We start from the raw sequence: 12,990 nt of genomic DNA, 5'->3' as shown, positions 1-12,990 counted from the left end.
TGATTTAAGGTCATGTATGTCATGAGTAGCAGGGCTTTGTGAGAGTGGGAATTCTAGTGAAATATGAATGTGCATTAGCCACAGGAGCTCAGAGGGACTATTGTCTTTTTGGCATAATAGCAAGAGAACGTACACATGTTGCTCTTCCCGTCTGTCTCCGGGGGGGCGGGGCGGGGGCGGGGGCGGGGGCGTAGAAATAAACTATCTGCTGTTTGGATCCTACTGGAGGTAAGTTGGAACATCATGAAGCAAACGCTGTGGAGCTTTTTTTTAAATGCAACTGCAGTACTCATTATTTGCTGGGACTGATGAGGGGTCAAACTGAAGCCCCCCGCCCCACATCAAAGCTTCAGCAACACTTACGGTGCGTTCAGGTGCTCCTTGTCAACTGGTGAAGTCAAAATGCATTCTGCAGAGGTGAGCTCAGTGCCGACTCTCTGAGGGGACTCTGAGCAGAGCTGCAGCCTCTCACTGCTGAACGCTTTGAGTTGTTCTTTATTAGCTTGAACTGAATACTTTTAAATTGTCAGCCAATTAGGTGTTTTATTCTATTTCATGTGGTTTTATAGAAAGAATAAATAGTTGGTTGCAGCCCAGGTTCATATTTTCCATCACTTAGTTTTGTACAGTTTGCTACAGGTGGCTAACGGGGTGAAGGTTATACTAACACAAATAAGGAATAACAAACTAAATGAATTGGTAACCTCTGGCAGGAGCCATAGGGAGAGAGTAGATCCCAGAGAGAGATAAAGGGAGAGAGTAGATCCCAGAGAGAGATAAAGGGAGAGAGTAGATCCCAGAGAGAGATAAAGGGAGAGAGTAGATCACAGAGAGAGATAAAGGGAGAGAGTAGATCCCAGAGAGAGATAAAGAGAGAGAGTAGATCCCAGAGAGAGATAAAGAGAGAGTAGATCACAGAGAGAGATAAAGAGAGAGAGTAGATCACAGAGAGAGATAAAGAGAGAGTAGATCACAGAGAGAGATAAAGAGAGAGAGTAGATCACAGAGAGAGATAAAGAGAGAGTAGATCACACAGAGAGAGATAAAGGGAGAGAGTAGATCACAGAGAGAGATAAAGAGAGAGTAGATCACAGAGAGAGATAAAGAGAGAGAGTAGATCACAGAGAGAGATAAAGAGAGAGTAGATCACAGAGAGAGATAAAGGGAGAGAGTAGATCACAGAGAGAGATAAAGAGAGAGTAGATCACAGAGAGAGATAAAGAGAGAGAGTAGATCACACAGAGAGAGATAAAGGGAGAGAGTAGATCACAGAGAGAGATGGCGTCACCTTAACGTCAACAACTCAACACAACGTTGACAACATGACTTTAGATCATTGTATCCTCCTCTGCATGTCCAGCAGCATTTGATCTGATTCTCACGCAGAACTACTTCAGAGATCACTCATGGTTTTAAATCTACTTGTTATCCAACGTCTGCCCCTTCAAATGTCTTAAAAAGCACATATCTACTGCAGGGAAATCCCAAATGCTTGTGGGGACACCTGAACCCCCCTAGCAGGAGGATTCAAGGACCTCCGTATTTATAAAATCCTGCGTACGGCCATGGTTCAGGGTGTAAATGATGGATGCTTCATTCAATGACTTCCCTTTACTCAAGTTGACCAGGATCACCTGAACGTGCATCAATACGCTGCTCCTGCCCCCCCACAGTCTGATAATGTTGGCTACAGTGGACTCAGACTTCACAGTCCCCCCCCCACCCAGCTGAAGTGTTGCTTCACCCTGCTCTCTCTCTCTGCTGGTCCCAGGTCTGCTGTACAGACTCTGCCTTGTACGCTGTAAGATAATAGATGTCTGTTCTCTTAGTCCTGTTGTAAAAGATAGTGTTATATTTTCTATATGAAGGAGAGGAGGTGTGTGGGGGTGTCGCTGCTTTGCTCCTGTTCACTCTGCAGAACACTGCTCACCTTCATGTGGAGTCACACATCTGATTTTATACCTGAGACACCATATTGATATAGCAACCATATTGTAGATTTTTGATAAATAATCATCTGTGATGTGGATATAATGACCTAGTGGGTAAAGAAACATAATCAAAAATATAAAATCAGCCTGTAATGCAGCCTTTCAAATCAGGAAAGTACGTTAATTACAATATTAGGATTTTAAATATTCCAAATCTATTCTCATGATATCTGAATGATATCCATAAACTGCCCAGACATATTTAGAGGTTTGATAACATGTCAAGTGCTGGGGTGTTCTCTGGTGTTACAGTGGAGGTGTGTGTTGACGGAGGGTCCCTGCCAAGCAGAATGGAACATTCCGTCACAGTCACATGATAGTCCAGCTCTGACAGCCTCTGACCTGCTGAGATCAGACAGCGGTTTGTCACTTCCTGTAGAGGGCAGACTCGGTGTCAGTACAAAGGTTTAGTTGAGCTGAAAACAGATGATGTCCAAACTGTGAGAACAGATTTAGCGCTCTAAACGGAGACAAGTCACTCCCACTGCTGCCACATTCTTCATCACATTCTTTAAACACCTCACATTTGACTGGTACTTTCTTTCTGCAAAAATATGATCGCTTGACATTTCAACATGTTCGCTAGCTATGAAGATGTTTAATAGACTAAGAAACATATTTATGATAAGCAAAATGTTAATAGGCATGACATCATTTGAAATTGGCTGAAATTGAAACAAAACTAAACGGAGACACTTGTGTAAAATAAAGTACACATTGAAGTTCAGACACATTCTTTTTTTTTTTTTTAATAAAAGCTACAAATGGGCTTTTTTCAGTAGAAAGAGGATATGGTAGTATGTCAAAAAACATAGTGCCTTCTAGTTTGATCAGATAAATACCTTATCAAATGCAGTTGATAACTACCTGATACTGAACGCTTCATACTGCCTCAGCTAGACTTTCATTCAGAGTGAAAAACATGTCTCCAATATGTTTTATCATCGAGGCTGTGAGTGGCAGTAGAAGTGATTTGACTTTGATCTAAATCCAGAAGGTCCTTCTTCAGTTTGATGGAGATGGCCTGATCTCCTCTGAGCCTCTATGATCACATGTTTCATAAGCACTGCTTTCAAACACAACAAAAGTCAGTGATTTATATTTCATTAGCGTTATCCAAGTTCAAGTTTACTCTCCCATCATCTCTGGAGCTTTCTGGGTAAATGCAGTTTGATTTAGCAGTGCTCCTTAACCAGCAAAGATTCAAACAGAGAAACATTTTCTTTCTTTATTGTAAAATGTCAGAAAAGGAATAACACTACTGAACAAAGGCAGAGGACCGTCACCAGTATACAGAGTTGGAGGACGGGCTGATTCCAACTTTAGGAATGTTTCCTGTGCAGAGTGATATGTTACACACAGTGTTTAGCACATGGGGAAATGCTTCTGTCAGTTGTCAGACCAAAACTAAAATGAAAAAACGATGTGAAGGGCATCCTGAAACTGAAGATGTACATACAGAGGAAACCTTCAGACAAAGAGAAAGTTCGTTTTTTTCAGATTTTGTTCCATCTTAAAAAGGACATGGATTTCTCAGTGAGCACCTTTTTGCTTCTGCCTGGTCACTGGGTTATCATACTTGGAAGGACATACTGTAATGACTGAAAACTAAAATAAATCAAGTGTATTCCTCAGATTATATCAGGAGACATTGAGAGAAAATATCTGAAATTGATCAGTTAATCTTTGCAATAATGTTCGATTTTTGAGTCACAAATACAGAATGTTAGAAGACCTTCTCAGCGCCCCAAAGCTCCATCAAAAGATTGAGTGGTTGATTTAGTAACTGGGATAACTGGAACGTACTGGCCCTGCTGTCTCACTCAGAGAAATTGACAAAACAAAATGTGCAGATGGCTGGAGATTTGAGGGGCCTCTTCATTAAATGTCTAAATGTTCTTTCAGGTACTTTCCTGTGAATGCTCAGGTGTTTTGGGACCTCCTTTTGGGGAAAGTCCAAATCCATTAAATAAATACTCTTCGTACAGGGACTCATTACCTGCTAACTTGTTTGATAACGTGTTGTTCTGAAGATCCCATTGCACATACATGTCTAGATTACATTTCTTAGATTTTAAACAGAGTGTATTGGAAAACCCTCCTTAAGGCAGAAGCACATTATTGTATCATCACAAATATTTCTTATAATTGATGAGCTCAGTTAGACTCAGAAAAAACGTTTTAAATATAGATTCAGAACCAATATTCAATCTGTTACACCGGATATGTTTTTGTCCTGGTGGAGAGTTTGTGACAGCATTTGGACACCAGTGATAAAACCCTCTGAGAACTCTTAAAGGCAAGATGAACCCCCCCCCACCTGTTAGAGCAGGATGGGGAGAGTAGTGTGTGTTCATGCCCCCTGCCCCACATAATTCCACTGAACCCGGTGTGACTGTGTTGGCACTGTGGCAAAATCTGTTGCTTTTCAAATGTTCAGACCCAGTGCCGTGATTCAGGGGCTCCACTGAACGTGAAGGTGGCTCCTTGCATTTCTCTGTTGTACTGTTACTGTAGTATTGCTGTAACATAAATGTTTTCTAAGTTATTAAAAACCAACACCCAAGGCATCTCCTCAAAAGCTCACTGTGTCGGTGCCTTATTTTCATTCCTGAAATGATTTTTTACAAGAAATGTATTTAAATCCTAAAAGCATTGAAGTGGATGTTTCTGCTGTGAAGAAGTCCCAGCTGAGCTGCTGAAATAGGGATGAAGGTTTTATGTTTCAAGTTATTTTTGTAATACTGTACAACTAAGTTTTAAAATGCGAATTTGAACCATGGTCTTTGGAGATAACAACCTAGTGTAGTGATGTTGCTAAACAGAAATGTAATTGAATCATATTTTTTTACATATAAACATGTATACATTAAATGTATTTCTCTGTAAATAATGACTACATCAAGTTTTATTATTTTAATTTAACTTGTTTTTTGTACGTATTTATTAATTTAGAGTTACTTGTAATTGTGTTGTGTAAAGTACATGTTAAAGTATCACCGAACTTCACGGTTGTTTTACTTGTCTGCCCTCTAGTGGCTACAGTGAGACACTACATATACCATTTGCGTCAAGAGCATACAATTACACATAAGCACATCCCGTTGAAACCATATGGTTGAAATCTACAAAATAAAATGATATAATCGCCATGTTTTAATAGGTAAAATTGCATGCAATCATTAATTAAGTTATAAATATTAGTTATTTTACCATTAAAGCATATATGACACATATATGTCACATTTCAGATATTTGACACTAGGGGGAGTTACTTGTCAGAAATGTGTTCTAGGTGGTCTATTTAGTCTAAATTATGTTTCCCTTAAAAGGTAGGGTAGGTAAGAATGGAGAAACCAGCTCGAGTGCGCTAGAATTTGAAAGTACACAACCGGAAAAAATATGCCCCTTCCTTCAGACTTCCTTACAGAGCCCCTCCTCCAACACACACGAACGCGCACATGACCAATGAGGGCACGAGATAAGTTTGTGCACAGATGGAAGGCAGAGCATTCCATGGAATATAACAAAAAGTATTTCTGAAGTGAATTACCTACCCTACCTTTAATTTCCCCAAAAGTAGAAATGGGTCCGGGTTCTTATGGGTTAAGTTTAACAAAAAAAAAAACAGAAAATAAGGAAAAGGCTGATAAGTAAAACGTGAAGAACTCAACATTTCTCGAGTCTTATCTGGAACCTAAGTGAATTAAACTAGATATTCATACCGTACAAAGATGTCCGTTAGTAACCTTGTACATACAATGTTTTTACGGAGCATGGCTTCAGGAATAGGGATGTTACGTAAAACAGACGTAACCATCAATTTAACCCAACCACGCTTTGTTCGCGGGAGTCACGTGATTATTGTTTTTTTGACGTATTGCTTGGACTTATATTGCCGCGATATTTCAGCTTCGAAAGGTCGACAGCGAGGAGCAACGAGTTCTTCAACAATTTCCTTAAGGTGTGTTTTCAGACTGTCCGCCCCGGTGTCCTGCTCTCCGGAGGCCTCGGCCTGGTTCAGCTAATCCCAGAGAAGAACCGCATAGCTCGCAGTTTATCCGCATCCAGCTCACACAAGTTATACGGGGTACATCAGCAAGCTTTTGTGGCACGAAATAGAACACACAGCTTCTTGCTGTCACCAGGGTCCTGTGTCTCTACCCTCTTGCACACGTTAACGATGGTTCTGCTGAAAGACCTCCATCCTCCCACCGAGGGAGTGCGGCACGAGCAAGCCGAGACCACGGCGGTGATGGACGGCCAGAAGCTGGGCTGCGGCACGCTGTACGTCGCAGAAACGTAAGTGATGCACGTGGCGCTTGTTTTTGTCTTTACAACACCAGTGTTAGTTTATGTTCGGTGTTGAATCTTAATTGTTGTTAGAGTTAAATACATGAATTGTGTTCAAATAAACCAATAAACAGCATAGAACGTTTAAAAACAGATGCTCCACTCGGCGTGCTAGCCACTTCCGGAGTAGTCACTTTCAAAATAATAATTACAAATGTATTTGATGACATCATTTGTCACCCAAAAAGTACAGTGGTGAAAAAGTTAGAAACACTTTATTTTATAAAGTCTTGCAAATCTGTAGCAGATACACAAACGAGTTGCTTGTAGGATGTGTAACAGGTAGAGATGAAAGGATCTATCTAATACTAGATTAGTCAATCAGAATATTAATAACTATTTTCATAGTCAGATTTTCGGTTCACGTTTCAATGTCAGATCGGTTCTCAAATCTGAGGATTTAATTGATTTTATTTTGTGATATTAATATGAGTGAATACAAATTGGTTATACATAATTATAATTGTCTTGAAAAAGCACTTTTTTTGCAATAGTTGGTAATTGATTTATAAAAAATAGTGTAGTTGCAGCCCTGCAGTCAGGTTGTTTTTATTTGAACATAAGACCGAAGCTGCTTTCAGATACTGACTCTCACTTAGCCTGATTTTCCATTCCAAGTCACTTCCTGAAATTGGGATTAATGTTCCCACGGTCTGTAAAACTTGTTCTGGATGCCCTGGAAGTACCATTAAATGTACCTTAATGAAATTATGTACCTTTTTATTCGATGTGTGTGGACACTATGTGAAGCATCAGCTGTTAGATGTGTGTGTCTTTTGGCAGGCAGCTGTCATGGTTCGATGGCTCGGGGCTGGGATTCTTTCTGGATTATCCCAACATCGGCCTGCATGCCATCTCCAGAGACGTCAGCGCTTACCCACAGGAGCACCTGTACGTCATGGTCAACGGCAAGATCAAAGGTGAGAGAAACACACGGGATGCAATCAATGTTCGGAGGATCATTCACAAAACTGTATTTTAACCATGTGTGTCACCTTCTGTCCTGGCAGGGGAGAATGTGGTAGAAATGGCAGAGAAAGCCGGGGATGACGACGAAGAAGACAACAGCAGTGACAGTGGTGATGAAGACGAAGAAGGAGTGATCACAGAGATCCGATTTGTGCCCAGCGACAAGGTGGCATGTGAGTGACCCCGCTGAGCCTGAGGGCCACACTGAGTCTGAGGGCCACACTGATGCTCTCCCTTTTTATGAAATATTTCTTTTTTTTACAGCCTAGGCCTCTGCCATGTTTTAATTCTGATCTGTTTTGGTTGTTTTTTTAACTTAGTTTTTTATTATTATTTATTATGTCTATACTTTATTCCATCAAAAACACAGATCATTAGATAAATGTTAAAGTGACTGTTTTAACATGTTGTTGTAAATGCGATAGGGCTGTACCCGAATACTCGGTCGTTGGCCTACTATTCGGTTTTCAATTTCGTTATTCGGATATTCGTTTTTTTTATTTAGCACTGCGGCTGGCAAATTGAATTGTTTGAAATCTCCAATATCTTGTGCCTCTTCGGGGGGTGCTAACACTTTACCATAAACGTTATCGTTTACTTTCTCCGTCTTTATATGTAGATTACTTTTCTCCGTTAATCTCCGCTCCTTTTCACGTTGTTTCCATAGCAACAGCGCTAACTCTCCTTCAAAATAAAAGCATGTCCATACAAAATAGGAAGCCAAGCCAAATTACACTTAAAGGGGACCTATCATGCAAAATGCACTTTTGTACGTCTTTTATACATGAATATGTGTCCCCGGTGTTCCAGGGAACTCACCAAGTGTCAGAAAACACAACCCTCTCTATTTTCCTCCATACCCAAATCTCTAAAAAAGGGGCTGCAACGGATCTGATCAAAACTGATCCAGATTTGAACACTGTCCTGACGTCAGGACAGTGGCGCTACGGCTATTGGGCCAACTCCACCAATCAGGAGGAGACAGCCACGGCCATTGCCGTTCGAAAGCGCTGGAGACGCTGTAGTACATATGCCAGGCCTGTAGATGGTGCTGTTCTCACTGAATCTGCCCTTGCTAAAACAGAGCTAGAAATGGTCAAATTGAGCAAAATGAGGCATGGCTAAAATGCATGATCTGTTTGGTATTTTGAAAAAAAAAAAAGTATAAATATGCCTCATATAGGTATGGTCCTACACTATATTATTATAATATAGCATGATAGGTCCACTTTAAGACATATATACAACTGCAACGAAAGTAACAAACACAATATCCTTTTCAATTTCAAAGAACACAAATTGGGTTATATACATTAACAAATAACTATAAAACAACAATACTGTAGAATAACAAAATGAATGCCTTGAATAAACCAAAAAACACGAGTTGAAGGACGCGCCGAATATTCGCTGCTGATTACTACCCGCCCCCCCCCCCCCCCGCACGCCGAACTGAATATTAGTGTCTTGAATCTAAATAGTTTCTTTTATTAAAAAAAGGAACATGTTTTGTCTCTTTTGATGCATGCATATAGCGTTTAAATGTACACAACATCAAAGGGGTGCTGTAGTTTCGTTATATTTTTCAGCAGTATTGTGGTAGAATATACATTTTAAGAATATTATTATAAGTCAAATATATGTAACCCAGGAAATATAACATAGTGACAGTGTTGACACTGACTTACACATTCCTAAATTGACTAATGCTACTAATGTTGCATCTTTTATGATATGTTGGTCTGCATGCAGTGGAGTCCATGTTTTCAGCCATGTGTGAGTGCCAGGCGCTGCACCCCGACCCCGAGGACAACGACTCCGACAACGACTTCGAAGGAGAGGAGTACGATGTGGAGGAAGCCGGTGAGGTCACTCACTCACTCACTCACTCACTCACTCACTCACTCACTCACTCACTCTAACATTATCAGTCTGTTTAAAATATGACATTAACGTCACAATTCTATTATCAAGGTGCCCTCAGATTCGATAGAAAAACACTTTTGGTCCAATATAAATGATCAGTATATGATGCAATAATGCAACATTATATAACATATATATCATATATGACATAAAACAAATAAAGAAACAATGAAAATATGGCAAGCTCAGGTGTTAAATAGTCTTCTGGCCTGTGCGATGAAACTGTCTCTGAATCTGGTGGTTTTAGTCCGGATGCTGCGGTACTGCCTGCCAGACGGCAGCAGACAGAACAGTTTGTTGCTGGGGTGATGGGGGGTCTTTTATAATCCTAAGGGCTTTCTTCCTGAGCCGCTGGGAGTAAAGGTCCTCCATGGATGGCAGCTCCGTCCTGGTGATGTTCTGTGCAGTTTTCACCACCCTCTGTAAAGCCTTACGGTTGAGGTCGGTGCAGCTGCCGTACCAGGCCGTGATGCATGTAAAGTGCAGTAAAAGCCATCCGGCCGTATGGACACAGCTCTAGGCTCAGTCACAGTTTCAGTGTCCACTGCAAAGATTTCAGCAGCAGAGCACCTCATGATAAACACAGTTTCAGTGCACAGGCCCCAGGGCCCTACAACATAAAGGGGACCCAAGGATTGTGTGGGTGTGTGCGCCCATTATGTGAAAAGGGGATGGATATAAAACTACAGGGTGCTCATCTGTTCCCTTTAGGTTCTGTGGTTTCTGTAAGGCACGAACCGACTCTTTAATGCTGCTGACTGAATAACGTGTTCTCATTTATCTTTTCTTTGTCTCTTTTGTCACTCTTTGTCTCCCTGCTCGTCTGGACCCGGGCTGCAGAAGCAGGTTAGACATCCAGCATGCATCACTGCATCTTTACACAACCCACGTCTTCTGTTGAGCCTTTACAACGACACTTGTGTATGTTCGAAATCAAAACGCTCAGGGACTTATTGACAGCGTTGTTTGATTGGTGTTTTCTAAATAGTTGTTCTTGTTGTTTTGTAAGGAGCCCAGGATCAGGGACAACTGTGGAAGCTAGTGGGGATATAAATACAAAATATTAACTAACACTTTACAAAAGAAAAACACTTTGTACAAACACTTATAAATGTACATGACAAAATAGTTAATCACAGTTGTACTAATGTACAGTGTCTTCATACTGTAAATGACTAAATACAGACAATGTATTTATAGCTCTGTAAAACTACCTTAAAGTGTCTTATAAATCATGTATTTAATGTTAGCATAATGCTAATAGATGCTAAACAGGGTTCTAGTAAAGACAACTGCTCCTTGCTCCCCCCCCCCAGAGCACGGCCACGGTGACGTCCCCACCTTCTACACCTGTGACGAGGGTCTCTCCGCGCTGACGACGGAGGGCCAGGCCACGCTGGAGCGGCTGGAGGGGATGCTGGCCCAGTCTGTGGCCCAGCAGTACCACATGGCCGGGGTCCGCACCGAACCACCCAACGCAGAATTTGAAGGTTTGAGTCAACCTCGCATACTGAAATTACAAATATGAATCATATTGATAATAGATACAAATTGGATTCAAATATGCTTTATCCAAACTGAATGATTACTGCAAATATACTGGAACAGCTGGTAATGTGACCTCTATTCTGGTTAAGTGAAGGAACTCTCATAAAAACTTGTACTTCTTATCAGGATGGGTTTCCTCAGGCTGTGTTCAAGTAGTCTTTGTTTTGCTTAGAAAGGAGGACCATCGGTATTAAGTACGATACGATGATACTTTATTGGTCAGATGAAGTCTGAAATTTGACTTGCATCACAGCAAAAATAGGAAAAAGGAAAGGAGCGTTATTGTTTCCTTTCTTATCTTCTATATATATATATATATATATAGATATATATATATATATATATATATATATATATATATATATATATATATATATATATATATATATATATATATATATATATATATATATATATATATATATATATATCTATATATATATATATATATATATATATATAGTGACAGTTTTCCTCTGGAATATTCACTATATATATATATATATATATATATATATATATATATATAGTGACAGTTTTCCTCTGGAATATTCACTAGAATTCACCAGCATGAGTCTTTCTCTGTCCTCGACTCATTTTTATGTCTTATAAATGAAGTTGCAAAACAAACCGCTTGTGAAGTCTCAATCTCTTCAAGGTGGTGAGGATAAAGACGTTTACCCAGCTGTAGTTAAAAAAATAAATACAATGTGGATGGGGTATAAATTATCAAAATAAAAAGATTATTTGTGATTCGATAATACATACACTAGAGTCTCCATGTATATCTGTAGAAAAGTAAATCTCTAAATTCCTTTTTCAAAGTAAAAGTGTTTTTCTGTGGACAGAATCCCTTCATCTGTTAACAGAAGCTCTTTGTTCTGAAATATGTGCAGGACAGTGTCGTGGAAAATCACTGGCACGGCTCCATAAATCATGTCATTAGTTGTTTTGCAAATGACCAAACGTGTTCCTAAATCACATTTATAGTGAAATTTTAAATTAAACTTCTCAAGAGGGAGCCGTTTCCAACAGTCTATACCATGTTTTAAATCAATAAAAACTGCTGAGACATTTATGTTTAATTTAGCATGTCAGTGCTTTGGTCCTAAAACTGCATCTGGTTATGTTGAGCTGGGACTATACTCTAGGACGTTTTTTAAATTGTATTTAATGTACTAGCCAACCCAGCAGGTCACAGAGAGTGAGGTCAAAGATTTGAAAAAACTTATCTGATGTGTATTTCTATTTTTATAAAGAATATGATGGAGAAAGTTACGAGTATTAAGGCTTATTGTGTTCTGCTGTGCAAATGAAAACCCAGCAGCTGGTCTTTTCAAGGTTTAGTTTATGCTGTTAAACTGCAGTGTGTGTTGACAGACGGTATGGAGGTGGAGGCAGCGGCGATGGAGGCGGGGCAGTTTGAGGACGCAGACGTGGAGCACTGGTAACATTATATTGTTTTACAACCGCCAAAACATCTTTGTAAATACATTTGAATAATGAGATCGTAGAGGGAGTGAATCATCCATTTGTTATCTCACACTCTGTAGATCTCATCTCAGCGGACATTCAAAGCTCCAGTGTTGCATCATGGGATTGGAGAGGCGGACAGCAGCACTTCTTTAAGGCTCTCAGCACTTACTCACTCTCTTGTTTAACAGAACTTCTCCTTCCTACTCAGTCATCTCACTAATCTTTGTAGCATCCTTTATTTCCTCCCATGCGTTTTGATGCATTGCTTAGTAGCTCACGCGTCATGTGTTGTGCTTCTTCACATTTTCTAATTTGTTCAAGTCGTATGAGTTTATCTTTGTTATACGACCAAGGCATCTACTGAGATGCAGACCCAAACGCCCAAATCATGCTGTAAAAAAAGCTGAAAAAAACCCAACGTTCTGTTTTGTATAACAATTTAATTTCAGATTTTCCTACGGAGGAAATTATTGTCTTTATACAAAATTGTCAATAAATGCATAGTTTTTGTATGAGTTTTTTTGCTTCATTTATTAATGTAAGGTTTGAATTGTAATTTTAGTGCACAATTATTGCGGGTGGAGTATTTTGAGAATATTTTGATGCATTATATATATACTGTATATTGTTTTATATAGAAGATGTATTAAATAATTAAAGTTAAAGGAAACCTATCATGCTATATTTAAATGATATATTGTAGGGCCGTATATTTATAAGTTTCTGT

The 12,990-nt window shown here is 39.6% G+C and overlaps 1 protein-coding gene across 2 annotated transcripts; it reads left to right on the top strand.

The window, feature by feature from the left end:
* Positions 1-5,848: 5,848 nt before the first annotated feature.
* On the top strand, positions 5,849-12,778 carry clns1a (chloride channel, nucleotide-sensitive, 1A). 2 transcript variants are annotated; one of them, XM_034132765.1, is made up of 8 exons: positions 6,175-6,293; positions 7,128-7,264; positions 7,355-7,486; positions 9,066-9,176; positions 10,080-10,085; positions 10,556-10,729; positions 12,168-12,234; positions 12,341-12,778. In XM_034132765.1, coding segments are annotated over exons 1-8 (747 nt in total). In that variant the 3' UTR covers positions 12,342-12,778. The 2 variants fall into 2 exon arrangements, with proteins under 2 accessions (XP_033988657.1, XP_033988656.1); XM_034132766.1 differs by lacking the exon at positions 10,080-10,085 and having other exon boundaries at positions 5,849-6,293.
* The last annotated feature ends 212 nt before the right edge of the window (positions 12,779-12,990 follow it).

This window comes from Trematomus bernacchii, unplaced genomic scaffold (assembly GCF_902827165.1).
Source record: "Trematomus bernacchii unplaced genomic scaffold, fTreBer1.1, whole genome shotgun sequence".
Classification (NCBI taxonomy): domain Eukaryota; kingdom Metazoa; phylum Chordata; class Actinopteri; order Perciformes; family Nototheniidae; genus Trematomus; species Trematomus bernacchii.
The sequence above is the reverse complement of the archived record's forward strand: the minus strand, read 5'-3'. Positions and strand labels throughout refer to the sequence as shown.

Coding starts and splice junctions, on each gene's coding strand:
- clns1a (XM_034132765.1), top strand. CDS start 6,175: ATGGTTCTGCTGAAAGACCTCCATCCTCCCACCGAGGGAGTGCGGCAC. Junction 7,265..7,354: donor GGTCAACGGCAAGATCAAAG/GTGAGAGAAACA, acceptor CTGTCCTGGCAG/GGGAGAATGTGGTAGAAATG. Junction 10,730..12,167: donor ACCCAACGCAGAATTTGAAG/GTTTGAGTCAAC, acceptor GTGTGTTGACAG/ACGGTATGGAGGTGGAGGCA.